This window comes from Aedes albopictus, chromosome 2 (genome assembly GCF_035046485.1).
Source record: "Aedes albopictus strain Foshan chromosome 2, AalbF5, whole genome shotgun sequence".
NCBI classification, from domain to species: Eukaryota; Metazoa; Arthropoda; class Insecta; order Diptera; family Culicidae; genus Aedes; species Aedes albopictus.
The window spans coordinates 489,859,603-489,887,227 of record NC_085137.1 but is presented as its reverse complement, the minus strand read 5'-3'; the positions used below and the strand labels follow the sequence as shown (position 1 = coordinate 489,887,227).

At 39.2% G+C, this 27,625-nt stretch overlaps 1 protein-coding gene across 4 annotated transcripts; it reads right to left on the bottom strand.

Annotated features, from left to right (window-relative positions):
• Positions 1–1,169: 1,169 nt before the first annotated feature.
• On the bottom strand, positions 1,170–27,625 carry LOC109423295 (activin receptor type-1). 4 transcript variants are annotated; one of them, XM_019698219.3, is made up of 10 exons: positions 27,469–27,625; positions 19,282–19,390; positions 18,005–18,040; positions 12,908–13,206; positions 12,614–12,837; positions 3,266–3,480; positions 2,975–3,197; positions 2,727–2,914; positions 2,400–2,625; positions 1,170–2,338 (listed from the first exon to the last, which is right to left on the bottom strand). In XM_019698219.3, the coding sequence occupies exons 1-10, from the start codon at positions 27,521–27,523 to the stop codon at positions 2,186–2,188; spliced, it is 1,728 nt and encodes a 575-aa protein (XP_019553764.1). In that variant the 5' UTR covers positions 27,524–27,625; the 3' UTR covers positions 1,170–2,185. The 4 variants fall into 4 exon arrangements, with proteins under 4 accessions (XP_019553764.1, XP_029726463.1, XP_019553765.1 ...); XM_029870603.2 differs by lacking the exon at positions 27,469–27,625 and adding an exon at positions 24,969–24,990; XM_019698220.3 differs by lacking the exon at positions 18,005–18,040.

The following is a 27,625-nucleotide window of genomic DNA, read 5'->3' as shown; positions in this document are numbered from 1 at the left end:
ACTACATTCGTCGTTTAAAAATAGATTTGTCATTATACAAATATTTTTTCGGTTTCAGGATAGTATTTGGAGTTCTTGCAAATGATTTCAAGAGAAGAAACTGTATTTTATTTTTGTTTATTACCTTTAGTTTACTGCTCTCACTTGCCCCAGTGCATTACGTTATCTGGGGTAAGTGGGACCTATGAGAATAAACAAACACAATTTTATGGGTTCATCTCGCCTTGTCCAGCCTAAGATGAAATTAGCACGAAAGTCAATAAAAATTGACGCGTTAAGTAATCTACTGTTGAGTTATACTTTATTACCTCTATTTAAATGATGAAATTCTTGTTAAAAATGGTAAACCTTGGGTAAAACAAAAAAAATCAAAAGCATGTATTTTTTATGTTTTTCTCTAAATATCTTCCATTATTTTTTCACTTAACGCTGCATAATGAATTCTTTTAAGCATTCAGGAACCGCCCATAAAAAATTAAAATAGGGAAATGACCTTTTCAAAATTCATGATTAAAAAAAACATTATTTAATGATCGTAAGATTATGTAAGGGAGAAGATATTACTGAAAATCTCGAAACCCCAGATTTACTTTTGGCGAGATTCATCAACTATATAATATAGAGACCAAGTTTCGAAATCTTTTGTCTCTTCACTTTACGGCGCTTTTTGTATAAAAAATCAAATTATTTTGCATGAGCTGCTAGAGTTGATTCAAGTATTTTTTTTCCCCAGCGATTTTTTATGTGTTACGTAATTTATGCACGATACCATAAACCTCTTCTTATTTTAATCTCTAATAATATAAGAGATTTATGATTTATGTTACCTTATTTGTTGCAACTTATATTAAGCCCTTTGAACAAAAACTCTGAATAGGTCCCACTTGCCCCGTGAAACGCAGTAAATGAAGATCTGCTACACTTTTCATTATATGCATAATATATGGAATTTTAAAATTTTGAAACAGTTTTAATGCACGTTAATAAGTACAAATATACCAACAACGTCTTTTGGGTTCATTGGAATTATTAAAAAAAATGTGCTCTGAAATTTTTGGTATGACAAAACCTAATTAGCATTTTTTTAGGTCCCACTTGCCCCGGGGTACCTTATATGGGTTTCATTCAAGTGCGCATGGATTTTCGGATCAAATCAACTTCACTGGCCATCTGTTTGTTACAAACTATCTATTCTCCATATTGGTTGTATTGCTTGAAAATAATAGAACTCAACTAATCTAATAAACACAATCTTACTATCGAACCGGTATCTAGTACGATTCTCATTATAAAAACTATCACTCATGTACTTATCTTCTCGCAAAACTCCTCTCATTCTTTTCCGACCATCTCATCACGCTTAACTATAGAATATGATTCGAAAGTAGAAGAAATATGTACACGAAATCGATGAATAAATGAGCTTACTTTCCAAAATATTAGAATTAATCAACCGCCTCTCTGGGGATCTTCAGACACTCCCATTCCTCACACAATGTTGACTAAATGGCACTTAATTTGGATGTGAATTTGTCCCAACTGAATTATGATGTAGAGAAATAAAATGATAAACCTTTGTCAGAAAGGGTATTACAATGCGTTTTCGATTTCTCACGTAAAAGTGTAAATAGTTCTATCTTTGATTATGCGTAGAAGAGTGATTTAGATTTGCATCGTATTCAATCTGGTTTTTTAGTTTGCATTGTTGTATTTTATGATAGATATTCAGTTAATAATACTGAACATTGTTTGATATTTATTTTATTGTTTTTTTTTGTGGGCTTATAATGTATAGCCTTTAAAACAATTTGCCTAAAATTAAAAGATTTAAAAAAGTAGTTTTTGAGCAAACAAAAAAGTTTTAAATAAATGTTTAAAGAAACGAAAAAGATCAATGCAAGGGAGCGACGGGACAATTTATAAATGGTTCATAAAATTAACATTGCTAGTCTATTACAGTCATTAGATTATACACACAAAAATATGTACACGATTGAAATATATCCTCGCTTTCGCACATACACACATCCTTCACAAAACTCTTGCAAACTTTCACAGACACATACGCGCACGATAACAAATATCCCTTACCAAAACCCCAGAAACATGATATTTTTGTTGTCTCATTTGATACCTTTCTGCTATGTGCACGAAGCGCCACCACCTTGGTCCGCAACAGCAGCCATCAAACGCAGATCTCCCCATCGTAGTTGAGCTTGACCGTTTCGTCCAAACTGGCCAACTTCAGAAGCGTCTTCTTTATCCGCAGTGCCGGCAGACGCACGTTCGAGTTGGCGTGCCAACACTCGCGCATCAGTTTGGCCATACCCTGGAGGAGCTGTGTGAGTTTTACAAATGTTAGTTTCAAATGTTAAGGTCTTTTGAACTGTGGAACTTACCGGATCGGAAACCCAGCGATTCGGTATCGACGGTCGGTAGTTGTCGCCGCAGACAACCTTTCGCATCTCCTCGAAGCTCGGATCGGACGTGACGCAGTCGTAGAATGGGACCTTGTAGTCCTCGGCGATTCCGTTGGACAGCGTACGCCGACAGATTTCCCAGAACATCAACCCGATGGCGTAGATGTCCGCTTTGCGTAGCGATTCGAAGCATTCCATGTTGATGCTGGAAAGTTACATGAGAACGTGAATTAGTCGTTCAAATTGTAAACAAGCTGGACTGCAAACAGTAGTGAAGTAAGGTCGCTGTTTGCTGTCGCTACTCACCTCTCGTCCAGCACTTCCGGCGCCATGTACCGCTTGGTTCCGACCCGTGCCGTGTTGCCCATGTCGATCTTATTGGTCGTCTGACTGTGCGTCACGGCCAGTCCAAAGTCGGCTATCACACACGATCCGTTGATGCGCACCAGTATGTTCTTCGTCTTCAGGTCACGATGAGCGATCGCCGGTTTACCCTAAAAGAATTTGATACTCGATTAAACATCACTCTGAATATGTAACCGCATGGTTCTCACCTCAGTGCCAAAGATCTCGGTATGCAGATGCACCAGTCCGTTGGCAATCGAAAGGCATATCGTCGCCATCTGGTGATGGCTCAAGGCAGTTCGGTTCAGGTGATCAAACAGCGATCCCAACGGGTAGTAGTGCGTGATGAGCCACAGCTGGGTGCACGAGTTCCGTGAGGTCATGTCCGACCCGATGTAGCCGAGAATGTTCTCGTGCCGAAGGAGTACCGTACTGAATCGGGTAAGAGAGGAATTACAAAAAATGTCCATAGTTCTTAGCGTCGAAAGTGTTGAACAAACCTGTAGATCTCCGTCTCGCGCTTCCACGAGTCTTCGTCGCGCGAGAAGAATATCTTCACGGCAACGCTTTCACCATGCCAGATGCCTCGCCACACCTCTCCGTATCGGCCACGGCCGATACACTCGCATAGCGACACCTGTCGGGCTAGCGTTCGCTGAATCAGAAGCGGCAGACCACTGCCCGAACCGGATGTAACCGAATGTTGAAGGTATTCCTACAAAAAAACGTAATGTTAAATTAACCCTTAGAGGCCTAAATGCTTCCAAATGTTTCTATATGGTGGACTTGAGCAATTCGTATGTGATTGCGCTCAAAAGTCAAAACAAAATAAGGTTGATACATTTTTTTTGGGATGTATTTGGCATCCAAACTGTTCTGGAATCCAGCACATAATTTCTACAGTAGTGTAGATATTTTCAACTGATATAATGGGGATTTGTACTCTACGATATTCAAGATCTTTACTGGAATTTCACAAACGGTGACAGTGAGACATCCAAGGTCATCCTGAAGTTCGGAATATGTATAGGGTGTCCTAATATATGTATCTTTCTATCGGTATAAAGGTACGTTACATGATCAATGATATTTATTGAAACCCATCGTAGAACAACAGACATTATAAGACATTTCAGGCTAATCTAGATCATTCAAAATGTCCTACAACCCTCATGTGTTGTCAAGTAGCAAGTTCAATGTATGTTTGAGTATATCCAAGAAAAGTTTAGATCATCGGATTTTAAACGTCTTGATCTGGAATCAAGTTGGAACGTCTTAAAGCCCTTCAAAAGCCGCATGAAACGCATCTAAAATCCTCCAGAAGTTCACTCAAGAGTCTGTAAAGTCCCCTAAAACAACTCTGAAACCTTCTAAAACCCGTTGAAACGCCTCTGAAACTTCCCTGAAATCACCGAAAAGCTCACCTCAGTCTATGAAGCTTTCTAAAACTCCACCTAAACCTTCTGAAACGCTTTCAACCAAAATGCCTCGAAACGCCTCTTAAATCTCCTGAAATTGTGGGTTTCGTGGCCGTACGGCGTTTGGTAAGCTTGTATTCGATCTAGTTGAGGAAAACTTTTCGTAAAAATATTAAGGATTAAGAATGGTGAAGGCCTGAGGTCGGAACGGATGTGGAGGTCTCTTGCAGCTACAAAAGCGATGAGCAAAACAAATGTTTGTTTTCATATAGTATTTGAGCAATCTGAAACATTAAGTTAAGGTGCAGTAACCAAAGAATTCTTGGAGAAATTTCCGGAGGAATTCCTTGAGGAATCCCCGGAGAAATTCCTGATGGGAATCCTAGAGGAATTCCTGAAGAAAGTCCTGGTGGAATTCCGGGGGAAATCCCTGCAGGAGTTCCTGGAGGAATCCCCCGGAAGATATCCTAGAGGAATTTCCGGAGGTTTTCCTGAAGAAGTTCCTTTAGAAAGTGCTTGAGGAATTCCTGGAAAAATTTCCGGAAAAAATCCTAGAAAAAAATCCGGAATAATTTCTGTAGAAATTCCCGGAAGTAAAACGGAGCCAAAGAAGCAATATTGTGGGGTGACAAAATTTGTCTGCAGGGGGTCAAAGATGGTGTAAAAGTATTGACTCTTGCACCACCGTACTGTCCTGCCAAATAGCTTTTAGCTTGCCGAACAACTAATACTGAAAACGAAATACTTGTTGTATATTAGGGTTTTCATACAAGTACTTTTTATACTAGACGGAAACTATCGAATAATATCAGAACCAAGGACACCACATACGTCTTACTTTCTCTTAACTTTCGGAACATTTTGCTGGACGTTTTCACATTTTTGAGATAAAATTATTTGAACGTTTTGATTGCTGGTGTCACCTAGCGTCACCATTGCCGGATAGATCTCAACCTGCTGAACAATTTTGCAGAAAACGCCATGCTTTTAGCTCGTTAGAGTATCGAGATATACGTGTTTAAATATTTTACACAAGGTGCCATGTAGCGAATACAGTGATAGACATTCGTTTAGCCGAGACCAAAAAAATTTCAAAAAAGTGTCAGGAAACTCATACAAAAGATTTCATGATAAAACTTTTTTATGGCAGTGATAGTATATCTAGTACTGTTTTATAAAAATGTGATACATCACACTTACATATACACTGAAACAAAAACTAGGGTAAAACCCTTCAAATGTCATTTTTTTCCTAGACATTCGTTTAGCCGAGGTAAATGAAAAATTGGTTTTCAATAGATTTTTCGCAATTTCGTGAGTATATTTCGAGGATATACCCCAAGGCATTTAGTTTATGACGTGTTAGCAAGATAATTGACCTTAAAAGTTTATTTATTTGTGAAATTCAGAGAAATATTATAAAAAAATGTCCCGATAAAGAGAAGCGATGATAAACAAATTTATTTAAGAAAAATGATTTCTGTAAACACTCAAACGTAAGCTAGCTTAGCAGTTTTGAAAATATGGTACAGAATTATTGTTAGAAATGTTCAAATTATTGCATAAAATGTCATGAAAAAATTAAGTATATTGGTTTTTGGTTGGTCAAACCTTAAAATGGGATTGATAAAAGCTAAAATAAATAGTTCTGCGTTGAAATAAAGACGTGCCCTAGTGCCTGTGGGGCATACCTGTTTGATACAATCATTACTAAATGAATTAGAAGACTACTAAGTGAAAGAACTCCAAGAAGTGTCAGAATTTTTGTACCCTGTTTATTTAAAAGCAGATGTTCATACAAAAATGCAAGACATGGTCAAACAATTGGCTTATTTCATTCAATCTGAAGAAATATAATATAAATGAGTCTTCGTTTTGAACCACATTCATTTTTAACATGATTTATTTAAAAAGAACGTCTAAATTATGAATCAAGTAGTTCATGCTAGAAATTTGAATACTTTCGGTACCCTTTCTCGAAATATGAGCCGTCCAATATATGTTATTTCAGCCAGAATACAGCCTAGAAGATATTGGGTGCTAGTAGAAGACGTAATAGTAGTAAACGCTGTGATTTATGCAAGTGAAACCATCATATTTCATCAAAACAATACCTAACTACGTGATTTTTTGATGATTTGCGGCATTTTTTTTCTGTCAAAAACGTTGTTTTTCGTAAATTTTCAACCTGCACTCGTCAAGGAACTTTCATTAGACTCTTTTGAAACACTTCCGATAAAAATAACTACATCAAATCTCAATTTGGAAACATTTACATTTATGACATATTTATATGAGATGCATGTAAAAATAATATGGCAACACTTCCGAAAACGATCTAATTCATGATTTACAAGTCGATCTATAATGCAGGTCACCTTACAAAATGATTTTGTTGGATATTTTTCGAAATTTGTTAGTTTTTTATTATGGAATTCCAAAAATAGTACAATTCGGCTAAACGAATGTCTAGGCAAAAAATGACATATGAAGGGTTTTTACTCTCGTTTTTGTTTCAGTGTTTATGTAAGGGTGATGTATAACATTTTTATAAAACAGTACTAGATATGCTATCACTACGATAAAAAAGTTTTATCATAGAATCTTTTGTTTGAGTTTCCTGACACTTTTTTGAAAATTTTTTGGCCTCGGCTAAACGAATGTCTATCACTGTATATCACGAATCAAAGACTCAACTTTCAGACAGTTTTTAGCTTGCTGAAGAACTTTGTTGAAGACGGCATTATTCTATCTTATCAGGATTCTGAGATAGATAAGTTTGAACTTTTTTACCCTAGCGCCTCCTAGCGGACGATTCTCGAACCAAAGACGTCATTGCCAGTTAGTTCTCAGCCTGCTGAACAACTTTGCTGAAAACGGCATGCTTGTAGCTCATTAGGGTAACGAGATATACGTGTTTGAATTTTCCAGACACAGGGCACCACCAAGCGTATAAATTTCAAACCAATGAGATATGAGGGTTTGAACATTTTTGACACTGGCGCCACCTAGTGGCTGCATCGCGAACTAAAGTCACCGTTGCCAGTTAGTTTTTAACCTGCTAAACTAATTTGCCGAAGACCGGGATCTTGAGGTATACGTTGTGCAAACTACGTTGCCAATTTTGGTACCCCGAGACAATCCGGAATAACTCCGGAACCATATGGACCAAGCACCCACAACCCCGGAATCCTAAACTAGAAGATTCTTTGGGAAGTTGTGAAAATTTCCTCAAAATCCATCGGAAAACAAAGAAAGTTCAAACCATTTTTGTGCTTTTCCGAAGGTGCAAAATGTACGTTGGCTGGATGAAGGTTAAGGGGGTTTCAGGGTACTCCAGGGGATCTCAGAGACGTTTCAGGAGCACTTCAGGGGGCCTCACGGGGGCTCTAGGGATCTCAGCGCCGCTTCAAGAACTATAAGTGTTGTGTTCTGTCTCGCACCGCGTTCTTTGTGTATTGGCGAGGTTCTTATTTTAGCACAAACCTCAAGCAATTGAAGCGCTTCAAGGGGTCTTAAGGGGTTCCGGAAGAGTTCCAGAGGGTCTCATGGGTGTTTCAATGACGTTTCCGAGGGTACCAGGGTGTATCAAGCAAGTCCTTGGGGGATGCAGAAAATACCGGGAAGCCTCAAGGTTGTTTAAGGGAGTCTCAAAAGCATTTCAGGTGATCTCAAGGAGATTCCTCAGGGGCGTTTTAAGAGTACTCAGGGGTGTTCCAGGCATCTCAGAGGCGTTCCAACGAGTCACAGGGGATTTCAGGGGGTTCTTGTAGCCTCAGGGGCGCTTCAGAAGGTCTCAAGGGAGTTTAAGACGCGTTTCAGTAGTGGCTAGTGTAACCAAGCATTTAGTCGCATCATGCTGAGGGGCGTGCGTTCGATTCCCACCGCAGCTGGCAGGAAAAGTTTTCGGCTGAGCCATTGGGCGTTGCCCGCTAGTCCGTTGTCTAGTGTCGTGCTTCCTTCAAAGAGCATTAAACGTGTCCGTGTCTCTTCAAGGGTATTCCAGTGGATCTCAGGGGAGTTTCAGGGAGTCGCAGGGGTTTAAGGGTGTACCTGGAGGTCTAAAGAATGTTTCAAAGAGTCTCAGGAAGTATCAGGAGTTTTCAGGGAGTTTCAGGGAGTCGCTCGGTGTTAAAAAGGATTCGAGGGGGCCTCTGGGGCGTATTATTGAAACGCGACTGAAATCCCCGTAATCCCTTTGAAATACCGCTAAACGGCCTCAAACTCATGAAACCCTTCAGCAAAAAAAAACCTGGAAACCCTTTGAAACGCCCCTGTTATAATGATGATGAGTGTGTACCCATCACCAACATCTCCGAAATGCCTAGAAACGCTCCTGAAACCTCTACAATAACAATAAAGTACTATTTAAATTTCTGTAATCCATTTGAAATGCCTCTGAAAAATCTTCGATAGATTCCTGAAACCTGCTAAAACTAGTATGAAACCCCTTGATGCGCTCCTGAAATGCCTAGAAATGCCCTAAATTCCCATAATTCCATTGTAACACTCGTGACACCCCCGAAGTCAATTTGAAATGTCTCTGAAATTCCAAGGAACGTCTTATAATGCTTTCAAACGCCCTTGAAAACTCTCGGAAAGCCCTTAAAGCGTTCCTGATGTTCACAAAAATGACTTGAAATGCTCCTGAAACCGCCAGGATTACTATTGAAACGCCCCCGTAAACCCCGTAATCCCATTGAAATGCCAACGGAACTTGTCGGAACGTCCTCAACCTTCTTCGTGCATTAGCTGACGCGCACTGCCTGTCTGGGTCGTAAATGATCCCAATGCATGACTACACTGAAAGACGGCTTGCGGTTGAAATTACTATTCTGAGGGTCAACATAAATGCACAACGCCACTTGAATTGTACAGACTGAGTTTCGTTTCAATTCAACAGATTGATGTTTTCAATTTTACCATGGACTCGATTTACAATTAAAATAAGTTTCTGTTGGCAACCGGATTCGAACCAAGAATCTTGAGATCACCAGGCTCGCACGCTACCACTCGGCTATCGAACCGGTTGATATGAGAGGAAACAGAATGCACACAAGAAGCGTTTATGGGTTGATGATTATGTTTTGCCATAGTAAATTTGAAAACATTTTTGTGCTTGTCATAACCGCAAGCCGTCTTTCAGTGTAGGGTTAGAAGGCTCGTGAAGGTGAAATCCCTTGAACGTCCCTGAAGCCTCTGGGTACTACCTTTTTTTGGGCTTTCTGGGAGCTTCCGGGAAACCCCCTTGGCCCTAGAGAAATCCTAGAAGGAACACCCACAATCCTAGAGCAATTTCAGGAGAATCACTGCAAAAAACTCTTCAGGAAGGAATCTTCTAGGAGAAGTTTCGGGAGAAACTCCGAGAGAAATTTCGGTGAAACTTTAAGAAAAATTCCGCGACAATCTTAAAGGAATGTCCCGGAAGAAACTTCTCCGGAAATCTCGTGATAAACTCTAGAAGAAAGCTTATGGAAACATCTTGATGAAATTACAGGAAGAACTCTGGAAGAAATCCGGTGAGAGACAATAAAAGCTGTGAAAGAAATCCTGGGAGGAACTCCTGTAGAAAATTCGTAAAAAACTCCAGAAGAATTTATTGAAGAAACTCTAGAATAAATCCCAGGCATAACGCATATAGAAACTTTAAGAAAAAAATCCACGAAAAATTTCTGGGGAAATCCCGAGAGGAACTCCAGAAAAAAAAAACCGTGGAAAATTATGTAGAAGGAATCCCGAGAAAAACTGTAAGAGAAACTCTGTGACAAGACAACATCTGAGAACTGTCGGGGCCCGTGGCGCAGTGGTCCACACGTTCGCCTCATATGCGGATGGTCATGGGTTCGATCCCAGCCCCGGCACTTGCAATTTTTCGTCAGTTGCTCTTCCCCCCGAGAGCAGCTGACACCTGACCCTCTTCGGAGCATACCGTCTACCCCCGTTGGTTTGACCGCATCCAATCTGAACACTTTTTAATTTGACCCCCTCTAAAATGCACATCGTTCAAACTAAAAATGGTTCAAACGTCATTCTGGTCATGGAATGGGGTGAAACGGAACGCAGAATCAAAACAAAACAGCAAAAAGGGTTACCATCAGTGTGTTTTTCGATGCCCACAGGGTAACTAGAAGTTCAAATTAAAAAATGAACCCCGTTGGTTTGCATGAGGTGTCGTTCAAACCAACGGGGGTAAACGGTATAGCTCTAACGGACTCGGAATTTGGATATCGGCGAACCGCAACTCATAATGGACGACCTCCAATTGGACTGGAAAAGGAACAGCAGCCACACATCAGCATCATCGTGCTCATCATTCTACCGTGGACAGGGTAGAAAAGTGGAAGCAGCACAAAGGCACCAGTTCGATACATGTAGCAGAATTAGAATAGAATACATTTAGGCGCTGTACAAAGCATAAGTGCAGCGTCCAATTGGAATTGCTCACGTAGTGCCCTAGAGCTGTAAATTAGGTTAAGCGATAAGGAATAAAAAAAAAACATCTGAGAATCAACTTGAGAAAGACTCCTGTAGAAATTCCGTGATGAATCCTGAGAGATATGCCACGAAACTTTTTTTGGAAAACTCCAGAAAAAATTGGTCGGGTTTCACGGGGTTCCAGGGCCACGTGAGGGCTTTAAGAGGGTATTAGTGGCGCTTTGGGAGGCCTCTGTCAGAATGCCCGTAAAGGCTGCTGAAGCCCCCTAAAACACCCCTGACGCCCTATGAAACCCCCGTTTGGGGGAACTTCCTGGAACCGCCCTTGTTCTCATCTCAAACGCCCAGGAGGAAAGGTTCCAGTGTATGTATCTTTCCCTCATCAGCCGGAGTCCGGAGTCATATCGTATGTGGACTTGGCTTCCCCGCAGTCCATCATGTCAATGGAGATATCACAAGTGTCGTTCGCTACTGACCAACATCATGTGCACTATGTGTCTTTCCCTCATCATGCTGGATCGAACTTTGCTGCCAAGTCCAAGTCCAACTCCAAGTAGGCTTCCCCGTAGTTCAACTTCGTGGAGTGGCCTGTGAATGGGAATATCACAAGTGGTGTTCGCTTGATCAACATGATGTGGCACTATGTATCTTTCCCTCATCAGCCGGAGTCCGGAGTCATATCGTAAGGTTGGTTGTAAAATGTTAGAGTTTGAACATGAGACAGCTTGAACAAGGCAGAGTTCATAACAATATGAATTGGTCTTCAAGGAGGCTCAATAATCAGGGTTTATTATGCAGAATTACTCAGCAGAAATAAAACTGAGTAAATACTTTTACTCAGATCTCGGTAGAGGAAGATCCACAGGCTTCATAGATTTGGTAAAGACTCTCCGCTTTATTCTGCTCAGCTCTATTTATATGGTATTGCAGGCCTGGATTTCTGAGCTCCAGGGTAATTCTGATGATCTAGAAAACCTCAAAAGAATATGGGTAAGGTTCTATCACAAGTTTAGTCCTGTAGTTCTGAAATCCAGGGTAATTTGGATAGAATACAACAATGTCTATGGAAGCTCAGCAAACATGATTGATGATGTAGCGTGTAGACTTTGACTTCGTATATGTATGTATGTATGTATGTAGGTAGCCACCATCCTAGCTTGAGTCTTGCTCTGGATGCAGTTCCACTTAACTTGTTACTTGTTACTATCATTTTAACTCATTGTTGTTTTTAAAAGAAAAAAAAATGCAGTTAGTAAATTTTAAATAAGTATCAGTAGTAGTTGTAGTAATAGTAGTAGTAATAGTAGTTGCAGTAGTAGTAGTAAAAGTAGTAGTAGTAGTAGAAGTATTAGGAGTAGTAGTAGTATTAGTAGTAGTAGTAGTAGTAGTAGTAGTAGTGGTAGCAATAGTAGCAATAGTAGTAGGAGTAGTAGTAGTAGTAGTAGTAGTAGTAGTAGTAGTAGTAGTAGTAGTAGTAGTAGTAGTAGTGATAGTAGTAGTAATAGTAGTAGTAGCAGTAGTAGTAACAAAAAGTAAATAAATAAATAAAAAAAAATTAAAAAAAAAAAATAACAAAAAAATAAAAAAAAGGAGAAAATGATATTAACGAGTTAAATTCACAGAAACAAACTAGCCTAGAAGAACTTTTTATAGTATTTCAAGGCAACGCCAATGAATTTGAATCAGCGTGTAGACTTTGACTTCGTGCAGATGAATGGCTTCTGTTACACCTGCAATTGCTGTTATTCCTGGATGAGATGGAATATCTAAACAAAACCCCAGAGTAGCCATTGAGCTAACAAAAGATCCAGTCCAGATATCTTGGCCGGTAGCGCAATACTTTTGTTTATTGTGAAAACTACTAGATATGAAGGACTAAACTCCATGACAGTTTGTAGGACCTAAAACAACTTGCCAACTTGCGTGGTTTTTGGACGTACCCAAATGGATTTACATACATATGTCATTGAAAAAAAAGGTAGACAAAAATCTCACCCGCAGTGTACTGTCTCCGGCGCTGGTGGCCCGGAGAATTTCATCGCTGGCGTAGTACGTCTCCGGATCGTGCTTGCTCCGGCTGGCCATCAGCCGTTTGTGATGCTTCCGGCGCATAAAGTACCACACAATGACGACGGCAACGATCAGCATCGCCACCGGACCCAAAATGGCCCCGGTCATTTTCAGCGCGTAGGTTGAGCTCTCCAGCTTCATCACTTCATCTGAGGATTAGAGAAATTTGAGAAATTAGGCTTTTGTTCAACAGGGTACCTCAAATAAGGTGGAACCTACTTCCATACTCCACTGGTGGCAGCGCCGGGAACGTCCCATTGTTGCAATAGTCTCCGGTGCAGCACTCAATGTTGTACGTTCCGGAAGCGTGTCGCTTTTTCGGTCCACTGCTGTTCATCAGATTGGGATTGCAGTACAGAGGAAGCTGCTCATGGGTGGTGGTACAGCCACGTGATACGCTCTCATGTCCGTACTGGTCACGGATCCGCGACTTCCAGCACTGGATTGCATTCTGGCAAAGGTGGGCGTGGGCCGTCGTATCGGCGCAGTCGGGTGGTTCACAGCTGTAGCATTTATATCTAAGATCATATCATAAGATCGCGTTAGTATTTCAGCGGTATTAGATTGTTTGGTAGGTACAAAAAAGTATTAAAACTGATAAAAGCAGTCTAAACTGGAAAGAGAAATCAATAATAACTTTTTGCTTTTTTTCTACACCGTGCTTTTTAAATGGGCGCTGGGTACCCGGGTACCCTGTCGGCCACATAAGGGTTAACACATATAGGTAGTTTGGCAGGTTTTTGAATGGTTTTCATACGGACGAATTATTTATGTTTTTCTATACAATATGTTCAAGTTTTGGGCTTTGTATCTCGGCTTCTATTATTGGTATAATTCATAGAAATATTTATCGATGCATAAGTTTGAAAGGTAATGTTGGAGATTCTTGGATTAAATTATTTGAAATATTAATGATAAAGAATATCTCGCAGAGCTTTTAAGAAAGTTTCATCGATATGTCTAGTGTTATCTAGAGTTTTTTTTTGACATGGACATGAGCGGAATTTATTATGCTCTTTAAGTAACTATTAAAAAACATAAAATCCTCAAGCTATTTTTTTCCCAGAAACTCTTTCGGGAAATTTCTCTGAGGCTTCCTTCAAATATTTCCTCTACAAAAATTTAGGCAGATTTCTATAGGTTTCTTCTGAAACTCCACCAGGAATTACATCAGAAATTCTTCTGGTGATTCGTTTGAAAAATCATAGAAAATTTCTCCTAGGATTTCTTCAGAAATTCATTCAAAGATACTTTAATAAATTCTTCCATTGTTTTCTACAGAAAAAAAATACAGATATTCCTTCAGCAATTTGTTTGGGTAATTCTTCATGAGTTTTATCAGATATTTGGTCAGGCATTATTCTAGGGATTGCATTGAAAATACATGAATAAGTTCAGAAATTTCTTCAGGGATTCATCCAGAAAATCCCGCCGAAAATCTCCCAGAGACCCTTGCATTGTTACTTTCAGTGGTTCCAGCAGGAGTTCATATACAGATTCCTTCAGGATTTACTCTAGATATTCCTTGATGTATTACCCCAGAACTTTGTTCGGCATTTCCTCTGAAGCTAACTTCAATAATTCTCCACGAATTCTTTAAGAAATACATATATTCAACAATGAACAATTTCTCCGTATTTTTTTTCGTCCACAAATTTCTCCAAGAATACGATCAGAGAATCATCTAAAGATTTTATTAAAGTATTTCTGCAGAGTTTTCTCTGTACATTTGTCAATATTTTTTCTAAGAATTTCACCAAGGATTTGCCGAGAAGTTTCTCCAGGAAGTTATTAAGAAATTTCCCTTAGGATTCCTTCAAAAAATCCTTGAATTTTTTGAGGATATTCCTCCAAAGATTCATTCAAAAGTTCTTCCAAAGATCTCTACAGGTATTTTACTGAACATTTCTTCACAACCAAAAATCCTTACACCCGAATGTGGAGAATCGCTGCAGTGTACTCAAACCCAAACGTTCATAGAATGAGAGGTACAGTCCGTCTTCCAGGTCATGGAAATCTTCATAGATCCTCTTGGGATAATTCTTCAGAATTTTGGGGATTTTTTCAGGATAATCATTAAGGGATTTCTTCAAAAATTCTTCCAAGGAGCTGTTCAGAAATTCTTTAAAAAAATTCTTGCTATTTCTGCAGAAATGCCTACCAAGATTTTTTTTAAAGAAATAACTCTTGTGGTTCCATCTGGAATATCCTGGGATATCTGTAGAGATCTCTGCAGATCTCTGCAGAATTTGTCAGATATTCGTCCAGGGATTTTTCAGAAGTACTTACACATATTGAACAAAAATTACTGAAGAATTCTTTACGGAATCCTCAAAGGTATTTCTAAAATTCCCTGGAGGATTGGTTCAAGAATATCCTTCAAAAACTTCTGGAAGTAATTTTAGAAACTCTTAGAACAAATTTTGAAATTTTTTGGAGGAATTCCTGGACAAAAAATCCTGAAGCAATTTCTGAAGTTATCATGTGAGCAATTCCTAGATGTATGTCTAGGATAATACTTAGGAGAATACCTGAAGAAACGTTTAAAGATACCCACTTTATTTAAAAAAAAAAAACATCAGAGGCTTATCCCTTTCGTGACGGAGCGCCAAAAAGTGAAATCTCCATACAAATTGCTCAAACTTGGCTCTCCAGAACTCTTTGATTACCCTTAAAAAGCAACAATTATTTTCCCTCATTTAAAAGGACTACTCTTTATCTTTCGATTTCTAGCTTTGACTACCTTGATAAATCGGAAATAAAAAATAAGCGACAGATAAAACTTTTTCATGTTTAATGGTTCTTGCCCACTTTTTGTTTACCTTGTTGTGGTAAATTTCACTGGCAACGTAAACAAAAGTTTGTTTGCACACATTCAAGTATAAGAAATGGCTGAATTATGGAAATAGTTCGCATCACATAAAACAAAGTCTAAACAGATGAAAAAAATATACAAACTGTTACCGCTCATCAGCACAATTGTGCTGGTTCGTCACGAAAGGGTTATGGAAAAACTCTGCAAGTAATTTCAAGGAAAAAATACTACAAAGGAATCTATTTACAAATGTCTGCTGAAATTGCCGACAAAAATGCTGAAGGAATTCTTGAAAAAATCTTCCAATGAATGTCTAAAGGATCCTTGGAGGGTTTTCTGAAGGAATCTTTGAAGAACTCCTGGAGATAATTCTTAAGGAAAGTTGCAGAAAAATTCTTATGCAGAAAAATTTCTTAAAAACTACCTGGAGAAATGCCCACTGAAGGGCATTGAAAAATGCATTTTTGAAGAAATCTTTGAAATATTACTTGGAAGAACTGGAGAACACTCTACAGGTATTCATAGAAAACAAAAACATGAAAAATGCTAAGGAATAAATTCTGGAGTAATTTCTGCAGGAATTGTTGAGAATGCCTGGATGAATACCTGGCGAAACTATTAGAGAAACCCTTGCATGAACTTCAAGAAGAATCTCTTGAGAAGCTTTTATATGGATTCCCAAAATGCCAGAGAAAATCGATGAATAAAAAGAATAATACCTGAAGTGAACTCTGGAGAAATTCTAACAATAATGTCTGGAAAAGTTTCTGGTGTAACATCTGAATTTCTAAAGGAAAACAATAGACGAACTTCTGAAAGAATCTCTGAATATACCTGTACAAATTTCTAGAGAATTTTCCACAGAAATCCATGGAATGGGATATATTTTGAAGGGATACTAAGAGGAACCTTAAGAGAAATTCTAACTAAAAAAATTCTAAGAAATCCTGCGACAATCTTTTTTCTGTACATATTGTAGATTTTTTTTTATAAATTTTCACAGAATCCCCAAAGCAATTTCTGGCGGTATCCATGGAGGTAATCCTGGAGAATTTTATAGAAATTTGAAGAAGAGTTCTTGCAAAACTCATGAAAGGAGCTAGAATGTCCCTTTAGCGATAATTCCAGAATAAAACCCTGATTAATCCACCTTGTAGTGATACCGCCTTTCTCGTGCCTTCGAATACCCATTTCAACGAAACTCAAGTGACATGTTGATGCATCTTCCTAATACTATATATATTCATACTGCATGGTTTTAGGGCCTAGAACTTTATTGAACAGACCCCATCTTGATTTTTCAGCCGCCATCTTGGATATTGTGGTCGTCATTTTTGGACTCTAGCCTAGGCATCTTCCCGATATCAAATATAACCCATATTGCATGGTTTTAGTGCCTAAAACTCTATTAAACAGCCGCCATCTTGAATATAAGGCTGCCGTCTTGAATTTTGGATCATGGAACTTCTGATCTCCAGTGTTGATTTCCGCACAAAATTCGTCAACCATGCTAAGGGTTACAAAAATTGCCGCAGTTTGTAGTGTCGCATGATGGGGCTTGGTTCAGTTTTATATACGGCCAGCTCTAATGGTGCTGGTCCGGATCACTAAAATTGTCATAACTCCAGAACGCCTTGACCGATTCGAACTTTTTTCAATAGCAAACAATGCGGTAAAATTCCGGTTCGTTTTGTGCTAAAATTAAAAAAAAATCGGCCAATGGGAAGTGCTATAAAAGTGAGTGAACTTTTTATGCGCACAGACATACATACATACACACATACTGACATCATCTCAAATCGTCGAACGGAGTTGATTGGTATATGTGACTTGACCCTCCGATTCTTCCATCGAAAAATCTTTCTTAGGCACAATAGTGAAGTTATTTTCGTACTTTACTATTTGCGTACCAGTAAAGTAGACGTTCGCTCGGTGCAAACGCTTTAACTGCAATGCTTTTTAACTGCAAGTCCGCTAAGTGCAACAATTTTGCAGTTATCGCACCACTATCTGTCAAAATAAAAACGTCAACAGAGCTGCAATGATTTTCGGATGCACTGTAGCTGCATTTCGAAGTTTTTAGGTGCATTTTGGCTGCGTCCAACAACAATTGACAACCGTTTGACGTCTGTCAGTCGTTCCAGTTAGTGAATTTCATTCGGTAACTGAAACGTAAACATGTTGCACTTATCGAACGTCTACTGTATAAGGGGCGTTCAAATATAGAAACCTTGAGTATTTTACCATGACAGTACTGTTAACAAGAATAAATTTGTTCGAAATAATATAAACCAGTGAAATAACAAAGTTGGTGCTAAAATACCTCAAGTGAAGTACAAATTAGATTCAAAACAAACGAGTAAGGAATTTAAATCAAGATTAACCGAAAGGCGAAAACTGTGCAACGGAACAATACAATGCTCTCCAAGGAGAAAAAAAAAAACAGAACAAATAAGAACGTCTAGTTTGGAGGTGCACGCCGCCGCCGCCGCCAGATTTACCTTCGTTTCATCCGCCTCTTGGATTTGGAGTGGCGCCTGATTTACCATAATCCAGCAGGCCATGATATGAGCGCAATAATATTAGATCAAACGGTTTCGAGTTATATATGGAGCGCGAGACGCGAAGAAAAGAAGAGAAGGAAAAATGCTATTATTACGAATATTATAAATGTACATTAGCTGCACAGTGGTCTAGGGTGATGGTTTTATGGCAATTGATCAATGCCTACAATCAGAGACATTAATACTTGAGCTATTAATACACAGGATCAAATAATTGTCCAAAAAGAAACCAATGCTCAAACATCTTGTTTGACTTGATCGAATTTTCATTAGTGCCAAACTGATGTTGTTTCTTGAGTTCTTTCCTTGTCAAATATTTGACCCTATGTACTTCAGGCCTTAGTTAAGCTTTGATAAGTTTGTCCTATCCCTTTAGGATAGGAACTCAACAGTGAAACATCTTACAGCCAATTTCAGGATTCCAAATTTCAGATGCACAACTCTGGAATAATAAGCATCGGAGACGAACCAGGCTCGGGCTGAAAGTCTCGATAATAAAGATAAAAAAAAATAATAATAAGCATATGGAGGCGCCCATACACCTGAATGTACCGGTCCAGGAACTTTTCGCAACGGAAATTTCCTTTTCTGCCTTGGTCATAGAGTGTCTTCGTATCTGCCACACGATATAAACATCCAAAATAGTCATTGGCAGAGGAAGTTCTCCGTTAATAACTGTGAAAGTGTTCAATACCCTAAGCTGAGAATAGCTTCTCATATGAAAAAGTTATCGATTTATTATCAAAAAATCCTATTCAGAGACCACTGTGCAGTGATAATAGCGCGAGTGCTGCAGACGCCACTGCTGCTGTTCTGGGTTGGCAATCTGCGAGCGTCTGTTGTTGTTGGTTGATTCAGATGCTGCGCTGCGCACCTTCTGCTTCTGCCCGCGTAATTAGTGGGTAATGGAAGAAAAATGTTCACACGTCTGCGTCTCTATACGACGTTGTGGTTCAATACAGACCAACTCGTCGTGGGTATAACAGTCAGTCAGATGATAGTCTAGAACGCTGCTGCTGTTTCGGTAGCTGGCATGCACAAAAAAAAACCGTCTGGCTCGATTGCGCCAATTCACGCGCACCGTGTCGAGGAATCGCGCTCGTGTTATCAGCTTCAACAATTTATACGGCGGGCACTTATCAGTCGGTGTCTCGCCGATGCTAATCAATATAAACAAATGTACCGAAAGAAAGAGAAAAATAAAACGAACTCACCTTTGATGCGGAACAAGCGAATTCTGTATTGGAAGATCATGATTGGGATGGTACGTCTCTAGGTCCATTGTTTCTTCGGTCTCGTCCAGCAGCTTGCCGTGCAGATCGCCTGTGAGGGGGTGGGATATCAGAACGGGTGATGATATGGGGTCGTGTTTTTTTTATGTTGTTTATCGTTCACTGGTCATTTCGTTCAAAATATCCTCGCGGGGTGACTTTGCTCCGTTCCGAACCGAATGCACTACGTTTTTCAATGGCTGAATCACAGGGTACACAAAGTTGTCCGTACAGATTACCATTGCACATGTACCAATCCCGAACGGTACCATACCAAAACAAACTATTGATATTCCAGATCAGCTAAACTACCTTGGAGTTCAGAACTTCAGGTCTACACTCGTAAAAGTATCCATATCTGTTCTACTGAGTAACATTGCATAATCATCCGAACTGGAGCAATCAACAATCAACCGCACTGGAGCAATCTGAAGTCTACTAGCTTATTATTAACCTTTGGGACATTTAGGGTCGTCCTAACTGTTCAATAACGAAGGCCTTCAAATCTACAAGAAAAAATATATGTGTTTTCGCCATAAATTATAGTCACAGAGAACAGACGTCTATCTTCGCTTTCTGCCTTGTGTAAAACTTTGTAACGGTCATATCGGAGTATGTGGTTTTGCTCCCGTTGCGCGGCGCTAGCGTCCCATCACTTACATTGTTGTGTTGTCATATTTGTTTCCAGTGCTCGCCGGTTTTGGCCGTTTGGCGCTCGTGTCGCTTCGTGGGCTAGTGTATTTTAACGATGAACACTGCCATCGTGGGGTCAAATCGACTTTATATGTGGGCAGTCTCCGTTGGTGGCGTTGAGGTACACTTAAATCCTTTACACACGATTTCGACGTATTTTTGTTCGAGCTTAAACGTCTGTTCTCTGTGTTATAGTATTGCATAATCTACTGGGATCCGCGAAGCCCTTGAAATCTCAAATTTCATTTAAAGACATTACAGTTTTATTCCAGGTCAGCCAAATTACCTTGGAGTTCAGAACTTCAGGTCTACACTCGTTGCAACAGCCATATCTGCTATACTGAGTAACGTTGCATATTTATCCGTGGTTACTGGACCAATCTGAAGTCTACTTTTTTTTTTTATTATAAACCTTTGGAACATTTAGGTTCCTCCAAACTGTTCTATAATGAAGTCCTTCAAATCTACAAGAAAAACTTTATGTGTTTTAATCATAAATAATAGCATAGCATAATCTGTTGAAATCCGTGAAGCTCTTGAAATCTCAAATGTCATTTAAAGACACTTTGGGAATGTTCCAGGTCAGCCGAACTATTTTTGAGTTCAGAACTTCTGGTCTACACTCGTAACATTAGCTATATCTGATATACTGAGTAACGTTTCATGGTCAATCGCGGTGACTGAACCAATCTGAAGTCGTATACAGTAGACGTTCGATAACTGCAACATGTTTACGTTTCACTTAGCGAACGAAAATCCGAAAATGGCGCACCATTTTGACGGATGGCGGTGCGATAACTGCAAAATTGTTGCACTTACCGGACTTGCAGTTAAAAAGCATTGCAGTTAAACCGTTTGCACCGACCGAACGTCTACTGTATATATAATTTTGAACCTTCGGAACATTGAGGTCGTCCAAACTATCCTGAAGTTTGGCTCTTGATAGTAACAGTAGTTTTTCTCAAAATAAACTTTGAACTGTAATCTGTAATTTCTCTGGCATATCATGAGTCAATTCAAGATAGTTTTGAGATATTCCAGATCAACAACACTACTCCGGAGAGCATAGCTTCAGGTCTACACTTGTGATAATAGATTTTGCCACTACGTTAAGTAACACTGCATAATCCACTGTTCTTACCAAAGCAGTTAGAGGAATAATAAGCGTTGTTATATATTTTTGGAATATTATGGACTTCCTTACTGTTGTGAAGCTTAGTTGATAAAAAGCACCACTGTAACTTTCAGACGACTTACTGAACATGATAGATTACAAATCGGATCTTTTAATGAAAGAAGATACCGTTACACCCGTAGACTTTAGGATCTACACTCAAGAACAGTTTGGATGACCTAGAATAACCCTAGAATATTGTCTATTAACTTTTCAGAAGACTTACTGGACATGATAGATTACAAAGCGTAGCTTTGCATAATGAAAGAAGTTATCGTTACACCCGTAGACTTGAGGATTTAAACTCAAGAACAGTTTGGATGACCTAGCATATCCAGACTGATCTGATACTGTCTATTGGAATTTTAGAAGGCTTACTGGACATGATAGATTACAAATCGTAGCTTTGTATAATGAAAGAAGTTATCGTTACACCCGTAGACTTGAGGATTCAAACTCAAGAACAGTTTGGATGACCTAGAGTAACCCGACAGATCTGATATTGCCCATTAACCTTTCAGAAGACTTACTGGACATGATAGATTACAAAGCGTAGCTTTGTATAATGAAAGCAGTTACCGTCACATCCATAGACTTAAGGATTTAAACTCAAGAATGGTTTGGATGACCTAGAATATCAAGAAAAAATATTCTGCATAATATTCTACCGTTTTTATGCTACTGTTTGAAATATTTATTCGTCTCTATTTTCAACACATACTCGTATTCAACTGTCGGCGCTTTCATAGAAAACTTATTAAGCTGACATATTTATTAATGATTCCGATTTGTTACCTGGGGGGGGGGGGGTCGGACTTACAAATGCGGAGCATCCACAAATAGTTTCTTCCGCGATTTTTTCGGTGTTCTGTCGGGATTTTTGATAGTATTCCTGGTATTTCTACCACAGTTCCTCCCAGGATTTAAACAGAAATTTTTCACGGGGGCTCTGCAAGAGTATGCACCCTCTGGGATTTCTTCCATAGTTTCTCGCTGGATGGAATTTGTCTTAGGGGTTTCGGAATAGTTTTCCAAAAGTTTCTCTCGGGTTTTTTTTTGCAGAAGCTTTGCAGTTTCTTCCAGAGAGTTTTTCGATGTTTTTTTTGGATTTCACCCGTTGATCATCCCGGGATTTCTCTTAGAGGATTTCAGAATCCTTCTTTAAATTTCCTTAATATTTCCAGCAATTTTTTTATTCGAGATATCTCAGGATTTCTTTCGAAGTTCCTCTCGAGATTTCTCCAATTAGAGTGACATTCCACGACCAACATCGGAAGGTATCTTCTGAGACAAGCCCCGGAAGAAACTCCAAGAGAAACGTTGGGTGAAACTTCAGAAGAAATCCCGCTAGAATTATTAGGAAATATCCCAGTTCAAACTTCTGTAGAAATCCAAGGAGAAACTCTAGAAGAAAGTTTTCGAACATTTCTTGAAGAAATTATAAGAGAAACTTCGGAAGATGTTCCGGAAAGATTTCCTGCAGAAATTAGCTGGAAAACATCGTAAAACCCTTGGAGGATAGAAATCTTAGGAATAAATCCTGTAGCAACGCTGGAACAAATCCCAGGAATATCTCCTGGAGAAGTTCCAAGAGGAACACTGGAAGGAATTGCGGCTTCAAGAGGTATTATCATAAAAACTGTAACATAAATTCCGCGATATATCCTGAAAGAAACTCTTGCGGAGATCTCGGAAAAAAATCCTGGCAAAAACCCCCGGGAACTGGGAGCAATACCGGAAAATCTCTGGAAAAAAAAATCTATAAGAATTTCAGAAGAAATCGATCGGAATCCAAGAATCCTGGGAGATTCTCAAGGAAAAATCCTGGAAACAAAGGTGCGAATCTTGGAAAATCGCTGGGTAGGAATCCGGAAGAATCTTCGGGAGGAATTCAAAAAGGACTACCAAGATAAATGTCGTGAAAAAATACGGAAGGATCATGGGAGGTATTTCAAGAGATATATTAGAAATTCCAGAAAGAAATCCTAGTGGAACTTCTGGAAAAGTCCTGGTAGCCGATTTTCTAAATGGATACACTAACACTACATAATCTAATCGAAAACTTTTTTACTCATACCAATAATGTAGAAAACTCTACTCTACTTCCACTCTAGTAGTGTAAAGTTTGCTACTTTTTATTCATACGACCTGTTTATTAAATTTCCCTGCATATTCACAATACTCCTTGAGTAATCCAGGGTTTTCCCTGTCAAATAAAATTCACCGAGGATTCCCGGTTTTCCTGGTTTTCTCCACGAAGTAAATACCCTGTTGAAGAAACAACAAGTGGTATTCCTGTAGGAATACTAAGATGAAATCCTGAAGGAATCCTCAGTGGAATACCGAAGAAAACCGAGAGGGATTCATGGATACATTGTTTGAGTAATTCCTGAAGAAATAACTGATGGCATCCATAGAGATTTTTTAAAGGAATTCCTAGAGAGATCTCCGGATAAATCCCTGGATGAATCTGGTAGAATTTCACGAAAAATTCCGGCAGGAATTCTTGGAGGAATCCTTGGAGGAATTTCTGAAAAAAATCCGTAGGAAAACCAATAGATATTTTTTGGATAAATCCACGGAGTATTTCTAGGACGAATTATTAGAGAAATTTCCACTAAAGATTCTGGGTACAACCCTTTCTATTCCTGTAGATATTCATGGAACAAGTGCTTTAAGATAACCTGCAATATTTTATTGAGAAATCGTAGCACGATTTCTGGAACACATTTTTCATCCTTGTTAAAAAAAGGCTGACAAAATCGGGCCACCACTGTAATTTATAAATTAGCTTCCATATCATGTATAACATATTGTAAATGAACTACAATTTCCTTTAAATTATGAGATTGAATAATTGTCCCTCGATTTCAATTACCATCCAGTCCACGTCAATTTTGGGCACAACATGAATTTAATTCTTGTCACACCTTCTACGAGACACAATGGTACCTAGGGTGGTCAAAAAATATGGTTTGACCATGGGTGTTTATTCAAAAAGTTGGTCAAATTCTTCGTAATCCAAATAAAATCATGTGTTCAAAGTACTTTTGAGAAGAGCTTTAAAATTGAGAAACAGGTTGCTTTAGAATAACGACCAAAATATTCTAGTTAATATTTTTGCCCACCAAAGCCTAAAACGCCATCACAACAGTGCAACGAAAAAATCTTTCTCAGTGGTTGTGGTATACGACGTATCGTAAGCACAAAATCCACGCACACATTTGCCTGCATCTTCCCAAAGACGAAGACAACGCTTTGTTTACAATTTACCGATGTGGAAAAGCAATTTATTTCTTCCAATAATTGAGTACTTTTTGCTGCATTCTGGAGCAACTTTGAAGTGCCACAGAGCTTTTGTGGGGTGTGAATTGGAAGGTCAATTCAATAAGTGAATCTAGTAAAGTTAAAATTGAACGGTGATGAAGAACAACTCGGCTAGCTACTGCTTTGGTGCAAGCGAGAAAAATTGTGAAGTCATAAGTGATGTGAATTTTAAACGTGAAATTTCGCGTAATTACCAGATTTTCAGTGCCATAGGAGCTGGTTATTGGTAGTCTACGTCTTTTTGCTTTCATCTATTAATAAGTCATTGGAGAATGTAAGTTGGAATATCTTTCATTATTCGCTATTTTCTATCTGATATGACGGAAATTAGCGCTATGACGAAGTAAATTTGTGCCTTACATAGTTGATACCTTGTGCTATAACAGAACCACAAAAATTTGAAACTACTTAAAAGAGACTTAAACTGTAACTTTACCTGACATTATTTGATTATCTAAAATGTCAAAAAACATCTACAATGATTTTGAACATTCCCTGAAATTTTGCTTAAAAATTTCAACACTTCACTAACAAATGGCTTTTGGAACAAGTCATAATCTATTTTAAAACATTCTGTACGCACAAATACACGATGCACTGTACACCAAGTAAACTGTCATTGTTATTTTCTCGCTTTTCGTAAATTTGCAACGAAGATGATCACACACGCACACTACATGTCAAAATTTGTCAACCACGACGTACGACGCAAAATAAAAAGCAAACCACGATATGTATTCAAACTCAATAAAACCCCGATCGCGATCGCTAATGGAGATACTTATTCGACGCGATCGAGCTCTAAAAAAATACATCTAACCGCGTCTTGTTTGAGGCTTTTCACACAGTGACGCCCAAACGTGCTCGCTCGGAGTCGTCGTCGCCGCCACTACCACCGTTTGCTATAGGTACCATTTCCAACTCTATTCGCCGCGCACTGCAAGAGATTCCATTCAGTCGCGACATCGAGGAGTCATGTCTGGCTCGGACTGGCGGCGGCGGCGAGCGGCTCGACTGGATCGAGGAACTGGCATAATGAGCGATCGAGTGCGAGGCGTGCAGCGGAGCATTATAGAGCACAGTGGGCAAAAGAAGGACGATTGAGGAAAGCTTGAATTTTTGGAGCTTCTGGAAGATTGATGGCTGGTGATGATTCTTATTCTTCTTCCTGGCATAATGTTCTAACAGGGACAGAACATTCTTCTACACAATGTAGTTCCAAACGCAACCTCTCAGCCCTGGAACACGTTTGACAATGACAATGTTCTTTTTCATTGTCGAACTCCTTCGACTTCAAAGGGTTAATTAACCGTGTACAACATCGTCACCTATCATACATTTTTCATTTTTCTCATGTAAATTTCAGACCGTTAGCTTAGTGGCGGTAGAGCATGAATGTTCAGTGAACTATCCTTTAGGCATGCCTATTTGCTGAATCTACGGCAAGGTTTCCTTTTTGGGCTTTCCTTTAGCTATGTAAACTGTTCTCTTGTTAGTACTCTTGAACTATTAATGTGAGTCGATATTGTTCAACTTAACGCACTGAATTCTTTGTATCTTTTAAAGTTGACAGTTCTTCTCTGTCAAATCTTCTGTCTGAGCTGTTTTCCAATGCTTCGGTTATAGTTGATTCATTTATGCCATTTTTATGTCAGATTCACAATTTGCCTCTATAAGGTTTATTTGAAGTTGGTGTAGATTTCGATATAAATATATCCAAGGTAGTCTCAGCTGTCGGATGCTGTGTTTTCATTACAATAAATCTTCTTTAGCTTTCTCCGGATAGCTTGATCCTCAGCTTGACATCCTTAGCGGATAAACTACACCAGTGGTAGGCATTGTAGTCAACATCTTTTCATCAGTCCTTGGGATTGATTTGATGGGAGTTTTGCATCCTTTACTTTCATCCAGATGGAAAAAATTTTTCTTGGTACAAAATGTGTGATCCAGGTTTTTGAGCAAGTTGAACTTGATTCTATCCATCACTGTAGACACATTGCTACATAAAAAGGTAGTAAATGGGCATACAATCATACAAATGACCTAGCACTCGGAGTTATTCCTAATTGATTGTGTATGTAAATCCCGCGATGGGAAGGCTTCTGTCGATTGAATGTAATCGGTTATTGCTTCCGTTTGTTTGTCCTAGTCAATCTGCTGCATGATCATAGGTGATGTTGATAGATGAAGACTGATTCCTTTGGGAATAGAAACTACGTCCGGAAAAAATCACTACCCTGGAATCCTAAATGACACTGCAGCGATAGTTAGCTTGAATTTGCAGATCTTCTAAATAGTCTAGAGATATCTTTTAGACTTGTTCTCTTACTAATTATATCTCCCTCTTATTGGTTAGCTAAAGCAGATTCGAAACTTAGCACAAAATCGACTGAGAAGTAATATGATCGCACCACAATTCGAAACTCAATAAAAAATCGAGTGGTTCACAATCCGAATGATATCCTGGAACAAGTACACTTCAATAACTTCGGCACTCTTTTCCCACTGTGCGCCATGTACACACGAACAAACGGCAGAAGCACCGCACAATCGGTCAGGTCGAATGAAAGATCGTTTTCTGCTTTGGACTTCTCTTCCTTCGGGTTCTTTACACACCTCACCGTCCCTCTTGACTCGCACCACACTCTCCGGATGCATCTGATCAACATTAAAACTTGCTTGCACTACCATACACACTGTTTTTCATATCGGAGGAAAGGAAAAAAGCTCCTTCACTACGAAAGCGAAGGAAGAAAAAAAGAACGCAATGCACTCTCTTCGTCGTCCATTGATTCGAACGGAATCGGGAGTCAGCCACCAAATGGATTTTTCAAACGTAATTTTCACCTCCGAAAAACGACACTCGCGACCGGAAAACGGTGCAATCGGATCGGCCCGATCGGAAGGAAGCCAGCGAGCGCGGAAATAGGGCTCACCTTGGGCGAGATTTGACGCCAGCAGCAAAATAAAACCGAACTTTGCAAACACCATCTTGACTTTTCTTCACTCCGGGGAACTGTCTGATGGGAGCCTGTTCTGTTGTTGCTGTTGCTGGTGTTTCTTTTCGATTATTTTTGCCTCCTCCGCACCGTT